The sequence below is a fragment of the Ambystoma mexicanum genome, chromosome 9, assembly GCF_040938575.1.
Source record: "Ambystoma mexicanum isolate Mex_15411 chromosome 9, UKY_AmexF1_1, whole genome shotgun sequence".
NCBI lineage: Eukaryota > Metazoa > Chordata > Amphibia > Caudata > Ambystomatidae > Ambystoma > Ambystoma mexicanum.
The window spans coordinates 1,028,575,805-1,028,596,473 of record NC_090931.1 but is presented as its reverse complement, the minus strand read 5'-3'; the positions used below and the strand labels follow the sequence as shown (position 1 = coordinate 1,028,596,473).

Sequence of the window (20,669 nt, the reverse complement as noted above, 5' to 3'; positions counted from 1 at the left end):
AAGGGAATGATTTTGTCTTCGCCTAGCATCTACAGTACATTCAATAGTCTCTTGAATAATAACACCTCTCGTGGGACAGATGGTCTCTGATTAATTCTGGTAGCTCCACAAGAACACTTTTCTCTCTCTCGTACTTTCTGTGGGCCTCTTTTTAGAATGTCTTCCACAGTAACATTTCTTGATACTCAGATTGTTACTTGTAGTTTCCCAGGCCTCCCCTCCAGGAATACTTGAACAGTGAACACTGTTTTCTAAACTCTCATTATCATACATTCTCAGTCTTAAAGTGTCTCTTCTTCTACTGATTATACAACAGCTGTGTGGGTTCAGCCCCTCTTTTCTAGGCTTTCACTTCTTGGTGGAGTTTTTTGCTTATTTGATAACTTGTCCTGCATACTGGGACACGTTTTCAGCTTCTTGCAAAAACCCTCTTCCACGTGAGAAACCAAAAGGTGTCTCACCCACTAGTCCCCGGGGATCTGTCATCCAGGTGGCCAGGACACAGCCATCACTTTTGGATCCAGGTCCTGGGGGTGGACCAGTGCGGGAGGGTCACCTGGGTGAGGGGTCTTCAGGAAGTGGGACAGCGGATGGTGAGGTGCGGTATCCCCTTCCCTGTAACACCTTTAGCCCATCCTACCAGGTAGGATATTTAAGAACTCTTCCCCCAGCCCCTTTTACAACACAAACACTTTCTCATGGACAGCCCGCTATGAGGGAAAAAAGACTAACACTCGAGCAGTATACATGACGTGTCCCAATACAATGGTCAGGCGAGGTCAGGCAATTACTGACCATCACAGACAACCGACTTGCATTAAGCTTTCCCACACTGATAAAAGGCAAAGCACGATGGCACACTCTGAGCGAGGCAAAGCACAAAAGGAAACAGCATATTTGAGACGGCAGCTGAACGAGAGAGGAAAGACAGCAAAACAAAAGGGGATCGCAAGGAGGGAAGTTCCCTTGACCTTTTTGACAAGGAACCGTTACTTTCCAGAGACCTTGTGAATAGAAAGCACAAGACCAGGAAACCAGACTAAAGAATCCTGCATTGTGTGTGTCGGAGATACCCAGCACCCTCCCGCGTCAATAATGAAGGCGGGGAGAATCACCAGCTGCCGCGGTACCGTCTTTGGCTCGAAGAACAAAGCAGCGTCAGTGAAATCAACACAGCCGTTGAGTTGGGGAGACTGATACAAGACCTGTATGTGTTGAAACCAATGTTGCAAGCAGCAACATTGTATTGCGGGAGCTGGAGCAAACATTATTAAAACGCGGGTGATAATAGACACAAGTAACTTCTGATGAGTGACTGAACTTTGAAAAGCAAGATACTATACCTGACAGAGTGGTCCAGCACCACTTGGGTGCTCAATCAAAGGTCTATCTAAGGTATCCAGCTAAGAAGTGGCAAAAGGAAAAGTGAGAAAAAGGTTATATCACGAGCATAACAAGTAATTGTGAATCTAAGTGATCCTGCAACGGGCAAAATCCTGCGCACACTTGAAAGTCTTTAATTTTGATGAAGTAGAGAAATTTGGTCCGAACCAGTGGACGGAGGCCAATTGAAGGTTTTGTGTAAAAGTGGGTCTGAGCCCGGAGGATGGAGACCCGGGGTGAACAGTAAATCATCCGAGAAGTTGTATACGTGAAATCCTAAGAAGAAAGGAACTTGAATGTTTGTCGTGTTGCATCAGGCCCTCTGTAATAAGAGACTTTGAATGGCAAAGAGACTTTGGTACATAAGGCCTTGATGTTGAAGTTGTGAACTGCATCCTCGTGCTAGAGAAGCCAGAGGGTGTGCTAAGCTTGAGTGTGCCACCTTGTCCTGTGCTGAAAATATGGGGAGAAGAGAACGACTTGAATATCCTGACATATCATTTCTTGAACACTTTTCCTTTGCATAACATGGTTTGCCACACTATTTGCATTTAGAAGTAAGGATTGGCAATAGGTTTATTAGTATACGCCCTTTTATTTTGAAAGACTCGACTAGGACTGGGTTTTATTTGATGGTCATAACTTGCTCCCATCTTTAGATGTAGGATTAGATGGGTGTTTTTCAAACCCAATTGAAGTTCTATAAACAACCTTGAATTGGGATCACTTGTGTCTGTCTTACTGTTTGATACCATGCCTTCCTTACATCCCTCTCAGGATTACTCGTTATTTGCCTACAACTGCCATCACATAATTGTAAACCTGCTTTCTTGTTCTTGTGACTGGAACAAGTTTTCGCTAAGTGATAATATACTGCGAGACTCCCCCTTCTCCCGGTCCCTCAGGTACCTCTCTCTTGGCACAGGGTGGTGGTTGGACTCGAATTTCACTCGGGACGTTTCTCTCCCTCTCTGTTTCCCATCTCCACGTTCTTGGGTCCGTGTCACAATCCACCACATCCAGCTTGTGGTCATGCAACAACCAGGTTGCTTGTTACTCTCACGGTCAACCAAAGGCTCTTCTGGCGTCTGCATATACCGGCTCTCTGGCGTCTCGTATTTGCGTTCTCTCTAAGTCGCAGGCTCTGCAACCAGCTTGCGCTCTGCCTCCAGCCAGCATAATTATGTCAGGGGGCTTGCCCAGCACATCTCCACTCCTTTCTTCCTCCTTGTCACAATTAAATATGCGTCTTGTTTTAAAGGGGCAATGTCCTTTACTTGTGCAACTGGGTTTAGTCTTGGTTTGCCTTCAGATAAAGATAAGGATGCCACATTTTCTTGTTTACCAGTTAATCCCATGTATGCAACTAAATGTGTTGTTCTAGGAAGTTCCTCAAAGGAACGGTAGTCATTGTCCCCAAAGAAGAGTCTCTCCCGGTGTGATCCACTTGCCTCAACCCGTAAGGAGGGTTTTGTGGAGCGGGCTCCCCTCCCTAGCATCACAAGGGTGTGCGCCCCAATGGGGAGAAGGGGTGAATACCTATAATTTGTCACAGAGCCCAGCGCAGAAAGCTGGAGCCATCATACTGCAGAGAGATGCAGAGTCACCAAGACCCAGCTAAAGCCGGCAGGAAGGGAGCATCCGTTCCAGCAGAGGCAAAGGAATCTGACCGAACAAGAGCGTGCCACCTTTCCAACGCGGCTGACTGGAGGAGTGTCATCTGAGAAAAATGAGGCTGTCTCTCAGTGAAGTGCTGAGGTGGGTCGCAAGGTCAAGGCAGACCCTGAAGTGAGGTGAGAACCAAATGACCCAGTGTGGTGTGAGAATCAAACAACAATAGGGGTGGGGGGTGAATCAAGCAACCCCATGGTGGGGTGAGAAAAGAAGGACCCCAAGGCTGAGTGAAAACAGAACGACCCCAAGGAGTGGTGAGACTCAAACGACCCCAGGTCTACCTGGAACAGGACTTTCAAATCCCAGCAATCCTATGACTATCAGACGGCCAGAACTGGTATTATGTTTCTGACAAACACAGAGACAAGAGAGAAAGAAGGAAGAAAAGACAATGACTTAAAATTACTTCACAATCCAAGGTGGGGTAGTGAAAGAAACATTCTGGTGCACTGTTACTTGAACTGAGCAACAGGGTCAGGGACCCCCTCTTGAGAAATAGTCCTAAAAGTGGGTCAGAAACCTACTACCACTCAACCATTAGGCAGAGGCATTCGCTTTATGTTAGCTTCTGTTTTGTTTCAGTGGTAGGGACAGGAATCAGGATAGATTAGGTTTTCTGGAAAACAGACCGAGAATATGTTGTAGGACATCCTGAAGAGCACAGTTTAGACTTCTTTATTTTCCTCAGAATAAGTCCACGAGCAATACGGATAGATAGGTTTGAATAAAGAGACATGCTATCCAAAATGCCACCTTGTCTGTCTCATGATTAAGGCTTACCACAGTCCATATACAGAGTATAGAAACTGTGCAAGCTGGGTCCGCAAACTACGGCATGGATTTTGGTCAGGAACCAAGCATAAATTGTACAGCAGAAAACTGAATAACAGAGCAAACACTCACGCTCCATGCAGCAATGCAGATTAAGGGAATGGGAGCTCAGGGACACAGAGGAGCTGGGACAGACGGTTCCTGGGCCACCATGTTGTCCACCTGATGCCAACATGAGGTAGATACGATTTTTAAAACCATAGACTGTGATGCTGGATTATGGGTTAATTCCTTTTAAGAAAAGAACCAGAAATAAAAAGAATGTTCGGAAAGGAGGTGCAATTATTATACACAGCCAATCCCGTAGTATGAAGACAATGGTGAAACAGACCCACAAGCTAGATCCTTCAATGTTTCAATTGCTGTTGGCAAATGCGAAAAAAGCATCAAAAGCCTTATTATTTGATATATATATTAGGGCAGAGTTCCAGAGCAACAGTTGCTCTACAGTGGAGAGATTGAGAAAGAGAGCCAGGAGGGAAGAACTGATATTGGTCAAGCCAAGAATACAAACAAGTAACATGGAGCCAGAGAAAAAGGTAGCTAGGTCAGCTAAACCAAAGATGTACAGAGGTCAGGTTGAAAGGCCAGTCTAGAGTAGGGGGCCTGCTGAGAACCTGGGCCCAAAAGATGTCAGGAACTAAACCTTGAGGATAGCATAATAAGAGAAGCCAGCTTGAGTGGGGGATCAAGTCCAGACTCTGGTCTCAGGTGTGAGACCACCAACCAACCACCAATGTGGGATCGTATCTCTCCAGCTCTGAAATCTCTCCACTGGCTCCCAGTGGATGCAAGGATTAAATTCAAAACCCTATGCATTGTCCACAAGGCTTTCTGGGGCCTGGGTACAAAATAACTTCAGCTATCCCTCTGCAAATACCTCCCCTCTCGAGCTCTTCGCTCCTCTACCTCTAACTCCCTCAGGGTCAGTCGTTTTTCTAAGAAAAGAGATGGGGGTAGATCTCGGTCTTCGGCTGGGGCCTCCCTCTGGAACAGCCTCCCTGCCACTCTAAAACTTGAGGAGAACCATCTCCGGAAGCACCTCAAGACCTTCCTCTTTTCTTCTGCCTTTGCTCCCCCTCTTCCCTGCTGATCTGTTCTCTCTTGGCACCATGCACCTGGCCACCCTCCGTCCTTTGGGTCCAGGTACCTGCTCATCCAGCCACCCTCCCGCACTGCCTCTGGGCCACCCCTTGCACTGGGGTCTGTATCTGTACCCATACAGCCCCCCCTTTTTCTTCCTGCACTTATCAGACCTACCCTGTCTGCTGCCTTAAACCTAGCACTTGCAAATTGCTGGCTACATTACCACTGTTTGTTGCCGTTATTATTTATTTATTGTTATTTATCATTTTCTCCTCTGCTTCGCACTTTCCACCTCTCCCCCTTCCGTGCACTTTTCCCCCTCCTCCTCTCCCATGCATTTGCGCGTTCTCAATGTCATTGGGCCTAGTAAGATTGCTGTTTTATTCTCCCCTGTTACCCTCCCTTGCCTTGTCGCGCTCTGAAACACTTGTGTACGAGCGCGATAGAAATACAATATCAATCAATCAATCAATCAATCAATCCAAATAAAGAAGCCTTGTTAACTTTGAGAAACAAGGTAGTGGGGGATGCAATCCTACCTGAAAACACCCACACTTGCAGAAATGAAACCCCTAGTGCAAGTGGTGTCCAATACAGAGCTGGCCCTGGCAGATGTTATGAGGCTGTCACCCCATCCTATGATACAGGACCAAGACAAAGACCAGGACTATGCCACAGATCAGACCATGTCTAAAGCCAGGATCAACACTATGAACCATGACCAAAGCAAAGCACTCAGAGATAAAATCATTGTAACTGTGACTTGCAGAACACTGTCCTGGGGGAGGCAGAGGGATTTGGAAAGTAAAACAGGGAATATAATCTGTCATTTTCTTTCTTTTTGATAGGGCCCCTGCACTACCTTTACATTATTCCTCCTTACAGCCAATATTTTTATGAGAATGTCAATTTTTTTGTTTACCTTATCCGAAAAGCCATCCCCAAAAATGCCTCTGTTGCTATTAAAGTAAAGGGGTTGAGTGCATATTCTGTAGATACCGCCTGTGCCAACACATATGGCTCCCATAACCAGTTAATTAAATATCTCCCCTATCAGATATAGTATATGTATTGCTCCATTTGGGTGTCTGGCAATTACATTAAATAAAAACCCTCATCAGGCAATACACATATGGACGTAAAATATTCTTCTCCATTAGCCAGCAGTGCGCTGGGTCCATTATGCATTAGAGGAATGATGACTTGCAGTAAGCAATAGGAATGCCTCTGTTTGGAAGGTGGGTGATGTGAAACTAGAAGGAAGTACTTTACTTGTTACTTGGGTTTTTAAAATGCAAAAATACAGTTTGTGCTCTCCAAAAACTGGTAAACTCTTCCTAATTCTTATTAATTTAAGGGAGCCTTTGAATTAATTTTACAAACACATGACAATTCCTTTTTCGTTCTGGCTGCAGATCACTTTAGTTTTCTCAAAAGAGTTCTGTTGCAGGGAACAGGATACAAGGATATCTTGTGTACTATAAATGGAATTTAGTTTTCTAAGGATTTAACTTACCAGTTGCACAGTTAACACATGGCATGTCTGAATAATATTAAGGAGAAGTGTACACATATTTAAGTCCTTACCGCATCCATATTAGCATCAGACTTGCTTGATGAAAAAAAAATAACTTGCTCTGGACTCTGGGGTCTGCTACTGTGTCAATCCCATCTTGAAAATGAAAACCCCAGTGTCCCATCCCTGCAGCTGGCTTAGTTCTGCTAAACTAATACTAAAGCCCCACTACACTGCTGCAAAACCCGGATAAGCAGGGGTGGTTGAGTCTGCTGAACGTACAGCATGTGCATAAAGTGACATAATTCATGCTATAACAGAAAGGATCAAATAAGGCGTTTACATAGCACAAAAGGAATGAAAATGTGGATTTTAGAAAGATTGAAATGTTTGAAGCGACTGGATTGCAAATGGAGGATGAATGTAAAAGTCAATGGATTCAGAGAGTCCACTTTAACATTAGAATTGTGAGCAGAGAGTGAAGGGGAATGTGAGAGACTTTACTTGGGTATAAAAGTCAGAAGGCTTTTGGGAAACAATGTTTTAAAGGGGGAATCTTCATGGATTAGAGAGCGGATGACCGAGGATCGGAATCAGAGAAACCTAATGATTCAATGGAGCCATGAATTAATTATATGGTTAAACCTCAGTGTCAAGAAAGAAAGCACTGGGTTAATAGATTTGGTCTCTTCTCTCTGAAGCTCCTCATTTTTTAGATTAAAAGTTAATCATCTAGAGGAACTTTGATAAAGCCTTATAAATCTGTAGCTCGCCAACTGAGAAATACCTGGCATACTTTTAGGTGCCTAGCCATGCTGCCCTACAAGTGGTACTATTAAGTGTTGAGATGGAGTAAGGAGCCTGACAAGGTGGTATTATATTGGCTATAGACTTTTATTCAAATTAAGAAAAGAAATCTCTTCTCTCGGGTGCTCGTCAAGATGTAAGTCAAAAAAACAATATACCGTCCGCTGTCCAAACCAAGCACTCTATCCCTACCACTAACAAATAAATCAAGAAACAAAGGGTTCAATGAACTTCTCAGCCAAGCCACCAGGAGAATTGCTCCCTTCTCCTGGTGAAACAATCCAGTTTTATGCTGATTTAACAGCAGTGTCTTGCAATAGGGTCTGATTTACCAAATATGCATAGACCAGGAGAATGACTCCCCTCTCTTGTTCGATCTGGAAGAGCTCTGGTGACGGTTCCTTGATAGTCCTTTGGACTAGTCTTTTCGAAGTCTCTTCACTTCCTCGCAAGGATTTGCAAACAACAGAATTAAGGCTTAATCAATTCTTCGTATTGCTGGCACCTTACAAGGATGTTTTATGCTTACCAAATACACTCAGACCAGGAGAATAACTGACTTCTCCTGGTCGATCTAAAAGGGTGTTGGAGACAATCACTGGATAATCCTTTGGACAAGTCTTCAGAAGTCTCTTTTCTTCCTCCCAAGTATTTGTGACTAATGGTGTTATCAACTCTTCTTATTGATGATACAATATCAGGACTCCCATCTTCACTATTGGAGAGACTACTCCCCAGCAGTTCATTGTCCTTCTGGTTTTTTTCACATATGCAGCGTTTCCCACTGTGACGGGGGGGCTCATTTCTGAGGAATACTTGACTCTGGGTTCTCTGGGTATCACTACTGTGAGGAATACTTGACTCTTGGTAATCTGGTTATCACTACTGTGACGAGAGAGATCACTCCTGAGGAAAATGTGACTCTCTGGGCTCCCTAGACCCATGCAGCATTCCCGCAACTCTGGTTACCTTAATCTTCATTGGGGAGTGCTACTGGTTCTTCCTGGGGTCTCAGATCGCTGTTTTTGCACACTCTGAGCACATCTTCCAGCCTTCCTCCTCTCTTTTCTGTATGGCTTTAGAGAGCTGTTGCAGCGTTGGTCTCTGCATGTTTGCTGGGCCACGCAGTCCAACTCTGAGAGGCCATGCCACCACCGGATTCTTCCTGGTTCTGCATGAGTCGGATTCCCACCGGCTCACGCCATTCCTTTCAGATACTTTTTCAGAGACCAGCTGTCTCTCTGTGCTTCAAGCAGTGAAAGTTTGAAGTCCTGTGCCCTGTAGGACAGATGCCAACTCCCCTTGCTGCTCTTCCTGATCCCAAACACCTTTAGTCCTTCCTCAGTTTTTACTGTATACTGCTGGGCCCGTACCAGCGTAGCGTTAATGTTTGTTGTCAACGCCTTTGAAGTTACCTTCATGCCTCCTAGTGGCAACCCTGTCACAGTTCTTTGGTAATCCCTTCTACTGTTGTTCTGAATGTTTCTATGATTTGTCTATGTCTCATCCCTTTGTGGTTTTCAAGATGTAATAGTAGAGACTTCACAATAACACACATGGTAGTTTCAGGTTAGGAGGGAGAAGGAGTCAACAGGGTCATAGCTTCTGGGAACAAGGGTTTAGGGAAGTCTTTCACAGGATAGGAGTCCTTATCCCCATGTGGGAAGTATCTCCCTATGAGGTCCACTTTTTAACACCCCAAAGGGGACTATTAGATAGCAGCCACACCTCCCTAGGCCCATAGGGATAATAGCAGTTACCTATGTAGGATTTCTGATGCTCTTAGTGATGCAATATATTTAAAACACTACCAGGCAGACACAGATGTCCCTTTCTACCTGAAATAATTGCCAAGATCACAAACACACTCTGTAAAACTGGACCAAAGGCACCCCCTTCCCAGCATCATACAAACCTCTGTCAGAAACATACAATAAAAGTTAACAACGTAATGAGATGATTACTTGTTACATAGGGTGGCACATGAATTTGTGGACCTCGGTCCACACTAAAAGGTTCTATAGAATCATGGATGATCTTGTTAGGCAATAAACTATCCTTTGAGAAGGAAATCACAGGATCGATCATACCTTTGTAAGATGATATGGAAGACAACATGCAGCTATACATAAACCGTACAGGAGCGAACCAGGTGCCATGACCCTTAACAATGTGATCAGCTACCAGTTTAAGAAAAAGACCCCTAAAAAGGAGATATTTTTCAGGGACCTCCAGCTGCTTTGTTTTAAATAATTTACTTTTCTAACATGCCTTGATCTCAGACGGATTCTGCCTGTTGAACTTGCTTGCTAAAATCGAGATCGGAATGGATATGCAGACTCATGATTGTCTTTTAGCATGTCTTGGCTATACATGCGCATTGACAACACATTTTTGCAAAAGTGTCCTTATCACATAAGTACCCTTGTATATGTATCTTAACTTTCCAGTATAATTGTAGTTATACACAGCTTTAAATTCACTCAACTACTACTTACTTTCCATCAGTGTTCAGATGCTTTTCCATTTCTTCTTCTGGGCTTTTTGTTTTTCCTGGATTAATATCTTGGGACATGGAAGAAAAATGGTCTCTCTCAGCACTCAAATGGAGATCAGCAGAAGGTGTAGGAACTAGACCCTCTGGAGTATCAAGACCTTTAGCCTCATTTGGTTCTTTGCGATCTGTGCTGGACTCTTCCTTTTCATCAATTCCTTCCAGGCTATATTCAAAGACAACTCCTGCTGTACACATTTTACAAAACAGAAACACATTAATGTAAATGGGAAACTAGCATTGATGATTCTATCGGCAAAGGAATGTTGACTTTTACCAACAACCATAAGTTTACTTGAATAGGGATGCAAAATGTCTGACATGGAATGGGGACTTTTATGATTTACAACATTTATCCAAATATACTACATACTTTAATAATTGAAAAGCTAAACATAATAAAAATAAATGTGTACTTGTCTGCTCAAATAGATGGTCAATTTATTTAGAATGAGGCACATCTTAGGTTTTCATTAAAATGGAAAGAAAATTCATCAAATGTTTTTGGCCGCAATAATTCACTTACTTTTTAATTACTTAAGAATTACATCCTTTCATGACAATGATTCCTAATTTATTACAATGTGTTTGAAAACATTATGTAGCCATATGAAACAAAGTCAAAATGAGTTTTATTTACATGTATGAACCATACAAGAATCTTTCTAAATAAATGTGGTGTGTTATGGCCAACTTCTACCATACCCAGAAACCTTCCAATAAGGAACAAGTTACTTACCTGTAACTGTTGTTCTCCAGCATGGGTCTGGCATGGATTCACATGCTCATGAATATTCCCCGTCGTCAGGCTGGGAATCCTCGGTAAAGAAAAAACCAGTATCAGTTTCGTTTCTGATCTGTCTTTCGTAGTAATAACCAATCACTGGTCTCTGCGTCATACTGACCACAGCCAATGACTGCCCTCTACCTAAGCACCGCCTCTGGCAGCCATCTTCAGATTTGGAAGCACGTGAAGTGGCAGTATGACCAAGTGAAGAGCCGCAGAGGGGTAGGCGGGAGGGTTCGCATGTGAATCCATGCCAGACCCATGCTGGAGAACAACAGTTACAGGTAAGTAACTTGTTCCTTCTCCAGCATGGGGTCTGGCATGGATTCACATGCTCATGAATAAAGAATACATAGCAGTACACACATGCACAACCACGGGAGGTGGCAAAGGCTCAACATTAAGCATCACATCAACTCAACATTAAGCATCTTACCTCCTCACCAGGCTCACCTCAGGCGAACAGGTTGCGCAGCACTGCTTGGCCGACCCTGGACTCCTCCCTGGAATCCCGGTCGACGCAGTAGAATTTCGTGAAGGTGTGCGTCGACCTCCACGTAGCAGCCCTGCATATGTCCAGCAGGGGCACACCAGATAGGAACGCCGTGGTAGCTGCGATCGCTCTGGTGGAATGGGCTCTCGGACGGCCAGGCAGCGGTCGGTTTGCCAACCGGTGACAGCACATGATACAGCCGGAGAGCCATCTGGAGATGGAAGCCTTCGAGAGAGCCTTCCCCTGATTGACAGGTCCAAAGTTCACAAAGAGTTGTGACGTCTTCCGAAAACCCTTCGTGCGGTCCACGTAGAACTTCAGCGCTCTAGCTACATCCAGCGAGTGCAAAGTCCTCTCAGCCGGCGACGAAGGCGACGGGAAGAACACAGGTAACACCAAGGGTTCGTTGAGATGGAAGTCCGACGGTACTTTGGGCATGAAGGAGGGGTGCGTCCTGAGCACTACCCTCGTGTCGTGGAAAATCAAGTACGGGGCCTTGCAGTAAAGGGCCTGGATCTCTCCCACTCGTCGTGCGGAGGTGATGGCCACAAGAAAAGCTGTTTTCCACGATAGAAACTTCAACGGGGCCGAGTGCAGAGGCTCGAACGGAGGTCCCATGAGCTTGGTCAGCACCACGTTGAGCTCCCACGCCGGGGCCGGAGCCTTCACCGGCGGGAACGATCTGAACAGTCCCTTCATGAACTCTTTCACCAGACGATGAGACCACAAGGACGCCCGCCCCGTGGTTCTGGTGTATCGGGAGATCGCAGCAAGATGAATCTTGATGGACGCGTGTGCCAGACCAGCTTTGGCCAGCGTCAGCAGGTACGGCAGTACTTGGGGAGCCGTAATCCGTAGAGGGTTAATCTTCTGTGCGTGGCACCAGACAGAGAACCTCTTCCATTTGTGTCCGTAGCATTTAAGAGTCGAGGACGCCCTGGCCTTTGCAAGAACCTCTCTGCAATCGGCCGGTATGTCGTATCCTCCAAACTCTAGCGCTGCAGGAGCCAGGCCTGCAAGTTCAGCGACTTCGGGTCGTGGTGGAGGATGGCGCCTCCTTCCCTGGAGAGTAGATCCGCGTCCGCCGGCAGCTTGATCGGCGGGGACGCTGACAAGTCCAGAAGGTCCGGGAACCATATCTGCCTCGGCCACGCAGGTGCGACGAGGATCATCCTGCACCGTGACCTCTTGAGCTGGTTGACGAGCCGGATTAGCAGAGGCAAGGGAGGGAACGCGTAGAGGAACAGGCCCTCCCAGGGGAACGAGAAAGCATCGCCCATGCTCCTCGTCTGGGGAAACCTGCTGGCGAACCTCCGGCACTTGGTGTTCGTCGCCGTCGCGAACAGGTCGATCTGGGGTGTGCCCCACCGTCGGAAGAGGCGATCCACCAGATCCTGCCGTAGTTCCCACTCGTGGCACGAGCGCAGCTCCCTGCTGAGTGAGTCGGCGATGGTGTTTTTTATCCCTGCCAGATGAAACGGCACCAGAAAAATCCCTTGGGCGACGGCCCAATGCCACAGGTCCTGCGCCTCCTTGGACAGCGCTGGGGACCTGGTTCCGCCCTGTTTCCTGATGTAAAACATGGTGGTGGTGTTGTCGGTGAAGATCCTCACCACCTTGCCCTTGAGGGACGGAAGGAAGGACCTGAGGGCCCAAAACACTGCACGGAGCTCCAGGACGTTGATATGCAGGGACTTCTCCGTCGGGAGCCAGAGTCCCCTTGCGTGCAGATTTTCGGTGTGCGCTCCCCACCCTTCCAGGGAGGCATCCGTGGTCACAGTCTCCTGGTGGGCTGGGGTCTGGAAGTCCATGCCCGCCGTCAGATGCGCGCGGGTGCCCCACCACCGTATCGCTCGTCGGAAACTCTCGTCGAGCTTGATCCTTTCCTCGAAGCTGCCCGTCGTCTGGATCCAGCGCGCATCCAGGAATTCTTGTAACGGGCGCATCCGGAGCCTGCACATGGGAATGAGGTAGATGCAGGAAGACATCATCCCGAGGAGGGACTTGATGGACCTCACTTTGGCCGCGTCGGCCACCAACATCCGTTGCACCTTGCCCAAGATGGTCCTGGTCCTCTCCTCCGACGGGGAGGCCAGAAGGGACACTGTCGAGCCTCGCTCCCAGAAACAGTGCGACTTGCGCGGGCACCAGGTGGGATTTGGCGTAGTTCACGGAGAATCCCAGGTCCGTGAGGAGTTGGACGGTCCTTGCCGTGTGGACCACGGCGAGCTCCCTCGTCTTGGCGCGGATGAGCCAGTCGTCCAGGTAGGGGTAGACGTGAATCCCCTCGCGGCGCAGCTGCGCCGCCACCGGTGCGAGGCACTTGGTGAATACCCTGGGTGCCGACCGTAGTCCGAAGGGAAGGGCTTTGAACTGGTAATGACGCCCTTGGACCACGAATCTGAGGAATTTTCGGTGCCCCTTTAGGATGGGAATGTGGAAGTACGCATCCTCCAAATCCAACGACCATAGGAAGTCTCCTTCCTCCAGCTGACCCAGGACGTGCTGGAGGGTGACCATCCGGAACTTCTGCGCCTTGATGAACTTGTTCAGACGTCGCAGGTCTAGGATGGGGCGCCATCCTCCCGTCTTCTTCTTCACAAGGAAGTATCTCGAGTAGACTCCGGAGCCCCGAAGCCTCTTTGGGACGAGTTCGATGGCGCCCTTTCTGAGCATCGCCTTTACCTCCAGGAGAAGTTGAGGGACGTGAAGTTCTTTCCTGGCCACGGGGGGGACGCGCGGGCACCTTCTTTGAAACTCGAGCACGTGGCACCGGGCCAGGGCGTCCAGCACCCAACGGTCGGTGGAGATGGACTCCCACACGCTGACGAAGCCCGCCAGCCGGCCTCCCACCGGGGTGCTTTGGTGGGGGCCCGACCCCACGGCCGGTTCAATCCTGCTTGGACGCGGCCTTGCCGCCTTGACCTCCTTGGCGACGACGGCGGGGTCCGCTAGACTTGCCTCGTCCTCTGTAGGCCTCTTGCGACGACGAGCGGGCCGCTTGACGGTAGGAAGCGAAACCGCCGCCGGAACCTTTGGAGGCGCCCTTGCCTCCGCCGCTCCGAAAGGGCGTCCGTCGTTGCTGCAGGACTCCAAGGGCCCGGGCCGTCTCAGTATCCGCCTTGATGGCCTGAAGGGAATCGTCCACTGTCTTCCCAAACAGGTTGTTCCCGTCGAAGGGCATGTCCAGGACTCTGGTCTGGACGTCCTGCCGGAAGTCCGTAGCTTTGAGCCATCCACGACGTCGAAGGCAAACGCCGTTGCCCAGCTGGCGGAACCCAGTGTCGGCGATGTCCGTCGCCACGGTGATGGCGTGGTCCGAGGCCACCTCACCTTCCTGCAGGATCTCAAGGGCCTCCGCCCTCTTGTCGTCCGGCAGAAAATCCAGCAGGGGAGCTATCTTGTACCAGAGCTCCCTGTCGTAGCGGGCCACGATAGCCAAGGCGTTGGCCGCTTTAATTGTCGTCGCTGCCGACGAGATGACTCTACGTCCCATAGCATCCAATTTCTTTCCCTCGCCGTCCGGCGGGGAAGTCGATGTGGAGGCCGCACCCCCCCCCCGCTTTCTTTCCTGGCTGCCGCGGAGACGACGGAATCCGGGGTAGGCTGCGCCCGGAGGCATAGGGGGGCCGTGTCCGGGACCCGGTACTTTTTCTCGTACCGGTCTCTTCTAGCTGGCGTCGTGGAAGGGTTCTTGAGGAGGGAAAGGCCCTCATCCCAAATGTCGTCCAACAGAGGCACTGCGAGGACCGTCTTCCTCTTGGCCTCGCGCCGCTGATAAAGGAAGCCTTCCTTTTTCTTCTCCTCAGGGCAGAGTTGGAAAAGCTCGGAAGCCCTGGAGATCATGGAGTGGAAAGATCCGATCTCGTCGGGCGGAGAAGCCCTGGTGGGAGGCGACGACGGAAAATCCTCGTCGTATGCCTCGTCGTCCGTACCCGTCGCTGCCGTGTCAGTCCCCGTATCATCCCCTCGGGTGGACGGGGAGGAGGGCTGGACGGGGCGCGACGGTTGAAAAGGAGGTGGTGGATGGATCCTTCTTTTCTTGGTAGGGGGAACACCAGAAGGTCCCGGTTCTGGATCCCCCGACGGGAGAGGTTCCTCCGTCGGTAACGGTAGCCTCGTCCTTATCTCGGAGCATAAGGACTGTATGGCCAACAAAATGGCCGCCGAGTTGTCTTGCGGCGCTGGCAGAGGGGAATCCGACGGGCGAGCAGGGGCCCCGTCGGTATCCTCAACGATGTCGTCGTCGTCACCTGCGTCGGGGTCCATTCCGACGGGCTGGCCTTCTTCCACGCCTAGGCCGTGGCTTAAGACCTCGATCAGCTCCTCTTCTGAGGTTGAGGCCGAATCTACGACGACGCCCTGCCCCCCCTTCTTCTTCCCCACGGAGGGTTTCACGGGGGTCCTATCGATGGGCACAAAAGAAGACTCCCTCCGAGGTGGCAGGGAGATTCTGGGCCCTGAGGTCGCCACCACTGGTGCAGCCACCACAGGCTGAGCCAGGGCCGCCGCGACCGTTTCGATAGAGGGCTTGGTCGGATGGATCAAGGCCTTCACCACCTTAGGTGCGCTCACCGCCTTATCCTTGAGGGAGGGGGCACTGCCACGCTCCTCCTCTGCCTTAGAGCTCGACCGGGGCCTCTCCAGGAGCTTCGCCGGGTGCTCGGCCTTCCTCTTACCCGACCCAGAGCGTTGACTCGTGGTTGATGGTGCCGGGGAGGGTGCGCCCTGCCTGGCGCCCGTAGAGCCCGACCGTTCGGCGCTCCCGGTGCCAGCGGACTCGCGGTGCTTGGCCTTATGTTGGGCCCCCGTCGCCGGGGCGCCCTCAAAGGTCTTAGAAGACCGCTCGGATTTCTTCTTCTTCTCGCCAGACGGGCTCTTACCCTCCAGCCAGTTGGCGAGACGTTGATGGCGGTCCTTCATGGTCCGTTCCGACATGTTGCCGCAAAACGCACAGTCCTTCTCCACGTGCGTCTTGTCCTCATGAAGGCAGTAAAGGCAGAAAGAGTGTTCGTCCTCCTTAAAGACGTTCTGCAGCTGGCATCCAGGGCAGACCCTGAACAGCTTTCCGGGCATCGAGCTTCCCTTCTCCTGGGCCATCTCCGAGACCGGGCCTGAGAAGCTTCTGGAGTCCTCCGAAGTGTAGCTCGACGAAATCTTCACCCTTGAGGGGCACAGATGAATCCGACACGGGTCCCCGTTGATCGGATGTAGGATCGGTGGAGCTTGAGGCTCTTTTGACCGAAAGAATCGAAGTTTTTTGTGAAAAAGCGCGAAAAATAGCACTAACGCTCGAGAGCAATAGCACGAGGATCCCAACACATGAACGTGCGGTAAAAATCTGAAGATGGCTGCCAGAGGCGGTGCTTAGGTAGAGGGCAGTCATTGGCTGTGGTCAGTATGACGCAGAGACCAGTGATTGGTTATTACTACGAAAGACAGATCAGAAACGAAACTGATACTGGTTTTTTCTTTACCGAGGATTCCCAGCCTGACGACGGGGAATATTCATGAGCATGTGAATCCATGCCAGACCCCATGCTGGAGAACATAGCGGCTCCAGACATACTCATGTCGAAGAAACCAAGCTTGCACATCAATTTAGAATAGGGACAAACCAGAAATAGCTTTATTTGCTTGCAAGCCAAAATACCAGATACACCTTCAGCGAATGGGAACTGACTGCATCAGCCTGATCTGCCCTGCGGACCTTCTACCGATATAGGTTACTTCTAAGGTGACTGAGTCAAAACTTAGTAAGAGAACACATTGAAAGGGACCTCCTTCCTCACACAATCACATTAGAAATCCTAATGGCGTGAGAACTTTGTTGATGCAAATAACCAGGTGATATATCACAAGACAAGTTATTTCTGTGCACTACCAGCTGAGGGGCCACGTCTGCCCCTCCAATAAAGACAACTCCTCATACTCCTTCAAGTGATGCTTCATATAGGCAGGTCCAAACCAGTTTCATCATTCACATGGTCCTGGATAAACTTGGTATGAAAATGTGCCACACATCAGTTTTAGTAATATTATCTGCAGGTGTCTAAAAAACTAGTTCGAGGAGGAACAAGCATTTCTAAAAGTCAACATCGAATATAAAACAGAGTCTGCTGCAAAAGAACACTTAAGTAAGCAGAAAAACGAAAACACTATCAGTGAGTCATCAGGCTGTGCAAATATAACCATGCCTCGACTATTCGGAAAATAATATACAGGAACAATATGCTCGGTTTTATGTGAAGGGAATTCCCAACTAGAAATCTAACAAGCGGTCAAGAATTGGAGGATTAAGGATAAACATCTCTGCGGTGACAGCAGCTGCTCCATAGTGGCTACAGTTGTTTTGAATGGCAAGCAACATGTATAACAAGGCCACGGTCCACATCATGGTTTCTATTAGCCACATTTAATAAGGCCAAATGGTGGATGAACACATGCAAGATCAATACAAGAAATTGCAGAAAGCCCATTGAGATTACAGAATGCAAAATACTACATGCATAAACCAATGAATATACATTTAGCATTCTACAACCACGATTTTACATCTACACGTGCTTGGCTGCAGTGCAGTACAGTACAGCCATCATGTTTGTTTTAGACCACATGACCTGCCATTGCTCAGCACGTGAGTGAGTGTCTAAGAGGATTTAATCTACATCCTTTTCATGCAAATGAGTGACAGAAAGGAGAGCCATCAAGAAAAAAATGGCAGCTACAATATGAAAGCAAACTGAAGACTATCTCAGTGTTCGAAAGTGGTGGGCTTTTAGCTGTTTAGCTCTTATGTTTGGACTGGAAGAGCCTGGTTAGCTTCCCACCAACAACAATTAGGCACTACCTATGATTCCACAGGTTAACTGGTGCCATAAAACCATACCTATGTGACATTGTGTAAATGGCAGTGTGTATAAAAGAACATTGCAATAACAACTCTATAAGACACAAAGCATAATTGACCATTTATAATGGACAGAAAGTTACAGTTTGCGCAACTGAAGAGGAAGATTTGAAGCATGTTTGTACTAACTTCCTCCTTTGCCAGAGTTAGCCCCTGCTTATTGGGTGATGCCAGATACCTTGTAGTTTGTTGCTCCTAATCATTAAATATTTTATTAAATACCTTCTATCATATAAGTATTTACTTAACTGTAATTATTTAACTGTAACTCCTGTTCTCCAGCCTTTGGTATCTTTCATGGATTAACATGCTCTTGAATATTCCCCATCATCAGGCTGGGAATCCTCAGTAACATTAACACAGTTTACAAACTTTAAAACTACTTGACACGTTAGAGCTCTATTATAGTCTATTGGAGCGCTTTGAAACACTTTCCTGTGTATAGGCGCTTTATAAATAAACAATACTATACCATTTTGGGTCATACCGCCCACAGCCAATTAGATAGGTCCCCTTAGCTCCACCTCTGGTGACCATCTTCAGATTTGGCAGTACACGTAGGGGGGCAGAATGAGCCACAAAGAGCCAGAGAGGGAAAGAAGGGAGGGTTACAAGTGAATCCATGTAAAATACCAATTTTGGAGAACAGGAATTACAGGTAATTTATTTCTTCTACAGCATTGGATCTTTCATGGATTCACATGCTCTTTGAATGACATTATACAGCAGTACAAATACACAACCAAAGGGGCGGGGCATACCTCAACAGAAGCAATCAACTCACCTCTGTAACACCAAACTCATGCAAACAGGTTGCGAAGCACTGCCTGTCCGACTCGGAACACTTCCCTGGAATCCCTATGGACGCAGTAGAACCTTGTGAAGGTAAGGACAAACCTCCACATGGCCACCCCGCAGATGTGGAGCAGGGGGACACTGGACATGAACACCGTAGTGAGTGTGCTGTTGGTGTTCCTGGATGGGGCTGTTGGCCAGATGATGGCAGTGGGCAAGACTTTGAAAGGGCATTGCTCTTGCCAGCAGGTCCGAAAGCAACAAACGGAGATGGCATGATCCGATGACGCTTACCCTTCATGTAGCAGTATCTGTGCTTCATCCCGCTTACCATCGGGGAGAAAATCCAGTATTGGTCCCAGTTTAAACGATAGTTCATGGTCATAACATAGAATGTTAGCTGCCTTAATCGTCTTTGTGGTTGTAGAGAGGATTTTCTTTCCAAAAGCACCTGTTTTCCCTCTTTGTCTGTAGGCCAATGGTCGAAGTGGGTGGGAGTGGTTGGGAGAAGTGCTCCTCTACTTTTTAACATTATGTTTTACTGTTCCTATGCTTTTATTTTAAAAATAAACCATTCCAGAATGGTTTCGATTTAAAATAAAAGTGTAGGAAGAAGTTGAAACTTGCACTTTCAGTGCATTGCGCTGCACTGAACGTTCCCTTAAATAGCAGGCGCATGTGCTTGGGGGTTTGCATTTTGCGTGAGAGGGCATGGCGATGGGATTTGTGGGGAGCGTGGACAGTCCAGTCGAAAACATAGTTCCACTACTTCTTTTCGTACACTTCTACCACTGCTGGAGGCACCGCACAGAGAGAGGAGGGATTGGCAGAATGCTTACGGGCTGCTGCAGAAACAACTAAGTCCATGCAGGGTTGTGTGCGCAACATTTGGGTGCAGAATCTGGGACCTTGTACTTTTTCTCAAAGCAATACTTCTTAGGAGACAATGAGAATGCATTTCTCATGACAACGAGGCTGTCTTCCCAGATATCTTTCAGCACTGGAATGGTCACCGTTGATTTCCTGGAAGATTCCTGTCGCTGGTAAAGGAAACCCTCCTTTTTCTGTTCTTCGGGTAGAAATCAAAAAGCTTTGCAGCTTGTGTCATGAGCGCATGGAAGGATCCAATCTCAACTGTCGGTGAATCTGTTGGTGGGAAGTCGGCTGGCTCACCGTCACCTGGCACCAGATGTTCAAACTTGCCTGTGGAGTAAGTGCCTGCAGAACCCCCTGATAGATAATCATCAGTGATGGTGTCCGTCTCTGTGAGGGTGACCGGTGGCAAAGGTAGAGCCCGCGGAAGAGGTCCAGAGGTTGGGGAAGGAGCTAGGACTTCCTTTGTAGGGAACTCACGGTGTTACATTGGAGGAGGAAGTGGTGCAGCTGTAAACAGATGCTGCAGCACCGAAACTAGTGTCAGTAGTGTGGATAGTAATATTGACATCTCTTGAGCCAAAAGGTATGTCCTTTGAGAAAGGAGGCGTTGGAGAAGGTTGAGGTGCAATTGGAGGAGTTTTAGTGGGACTTGAGGTAGAGGAAGGACTTGTTTTAGTGGACCTGGTGGCGTTATGCCAACAGGATGTGCAGCTTCTTCTTCCCTTCCTTGTTTTCTGAAGACGCCACCTCTGGAACCTCCATCTCAGAATCAGCACCCTGCAGTAACAGTTGTCCAAGAGGGGCAATGGATGGACAGGGTACTTCAGCCAGCGCATATGGAGCCAGTGAAAACAGTAGCTGAGCATGAGTTGCACTGGGAAGCTATGATAATGACAACGGGACATCACTGTCTACAGCAACTCCCTTTGGGAATGTGGAGATTAAGGGCCTTTGTAC

The 20,669-nt window shown here is 48.3% G+C and overlaps 1 protein-coding gene across 7 annotated transcripts in view; it reads right to left on the bottom strand.

Annotated features, from left to right (window-relative positions):
- The window catches only part of COBLL1 (cordon-bleu WH2 repeat protein like 1), a 777,739-nt gene that overhangs the window by 175,920 nt on the left and 581,150 nt on the right, over positions 1–20,669 (bottom strand). For 6 of the 7 annotated variants that reach the window (XM_069616309.1, XM_069616308.1, XM_069616305.1 and 3 more), the window contains one exon: positions 9,796–10,039. In XM_069616309.1, the coding sequence (XP_069472410.1) occupies positions 9,796–10,039 (244 nt within the window). The remainder of the gene's footprint in view (positions 1–9,795; positions 10,040–20,669) is intronic. The other variant, XM_069616306.1, reaches the window with a different exon arrangement.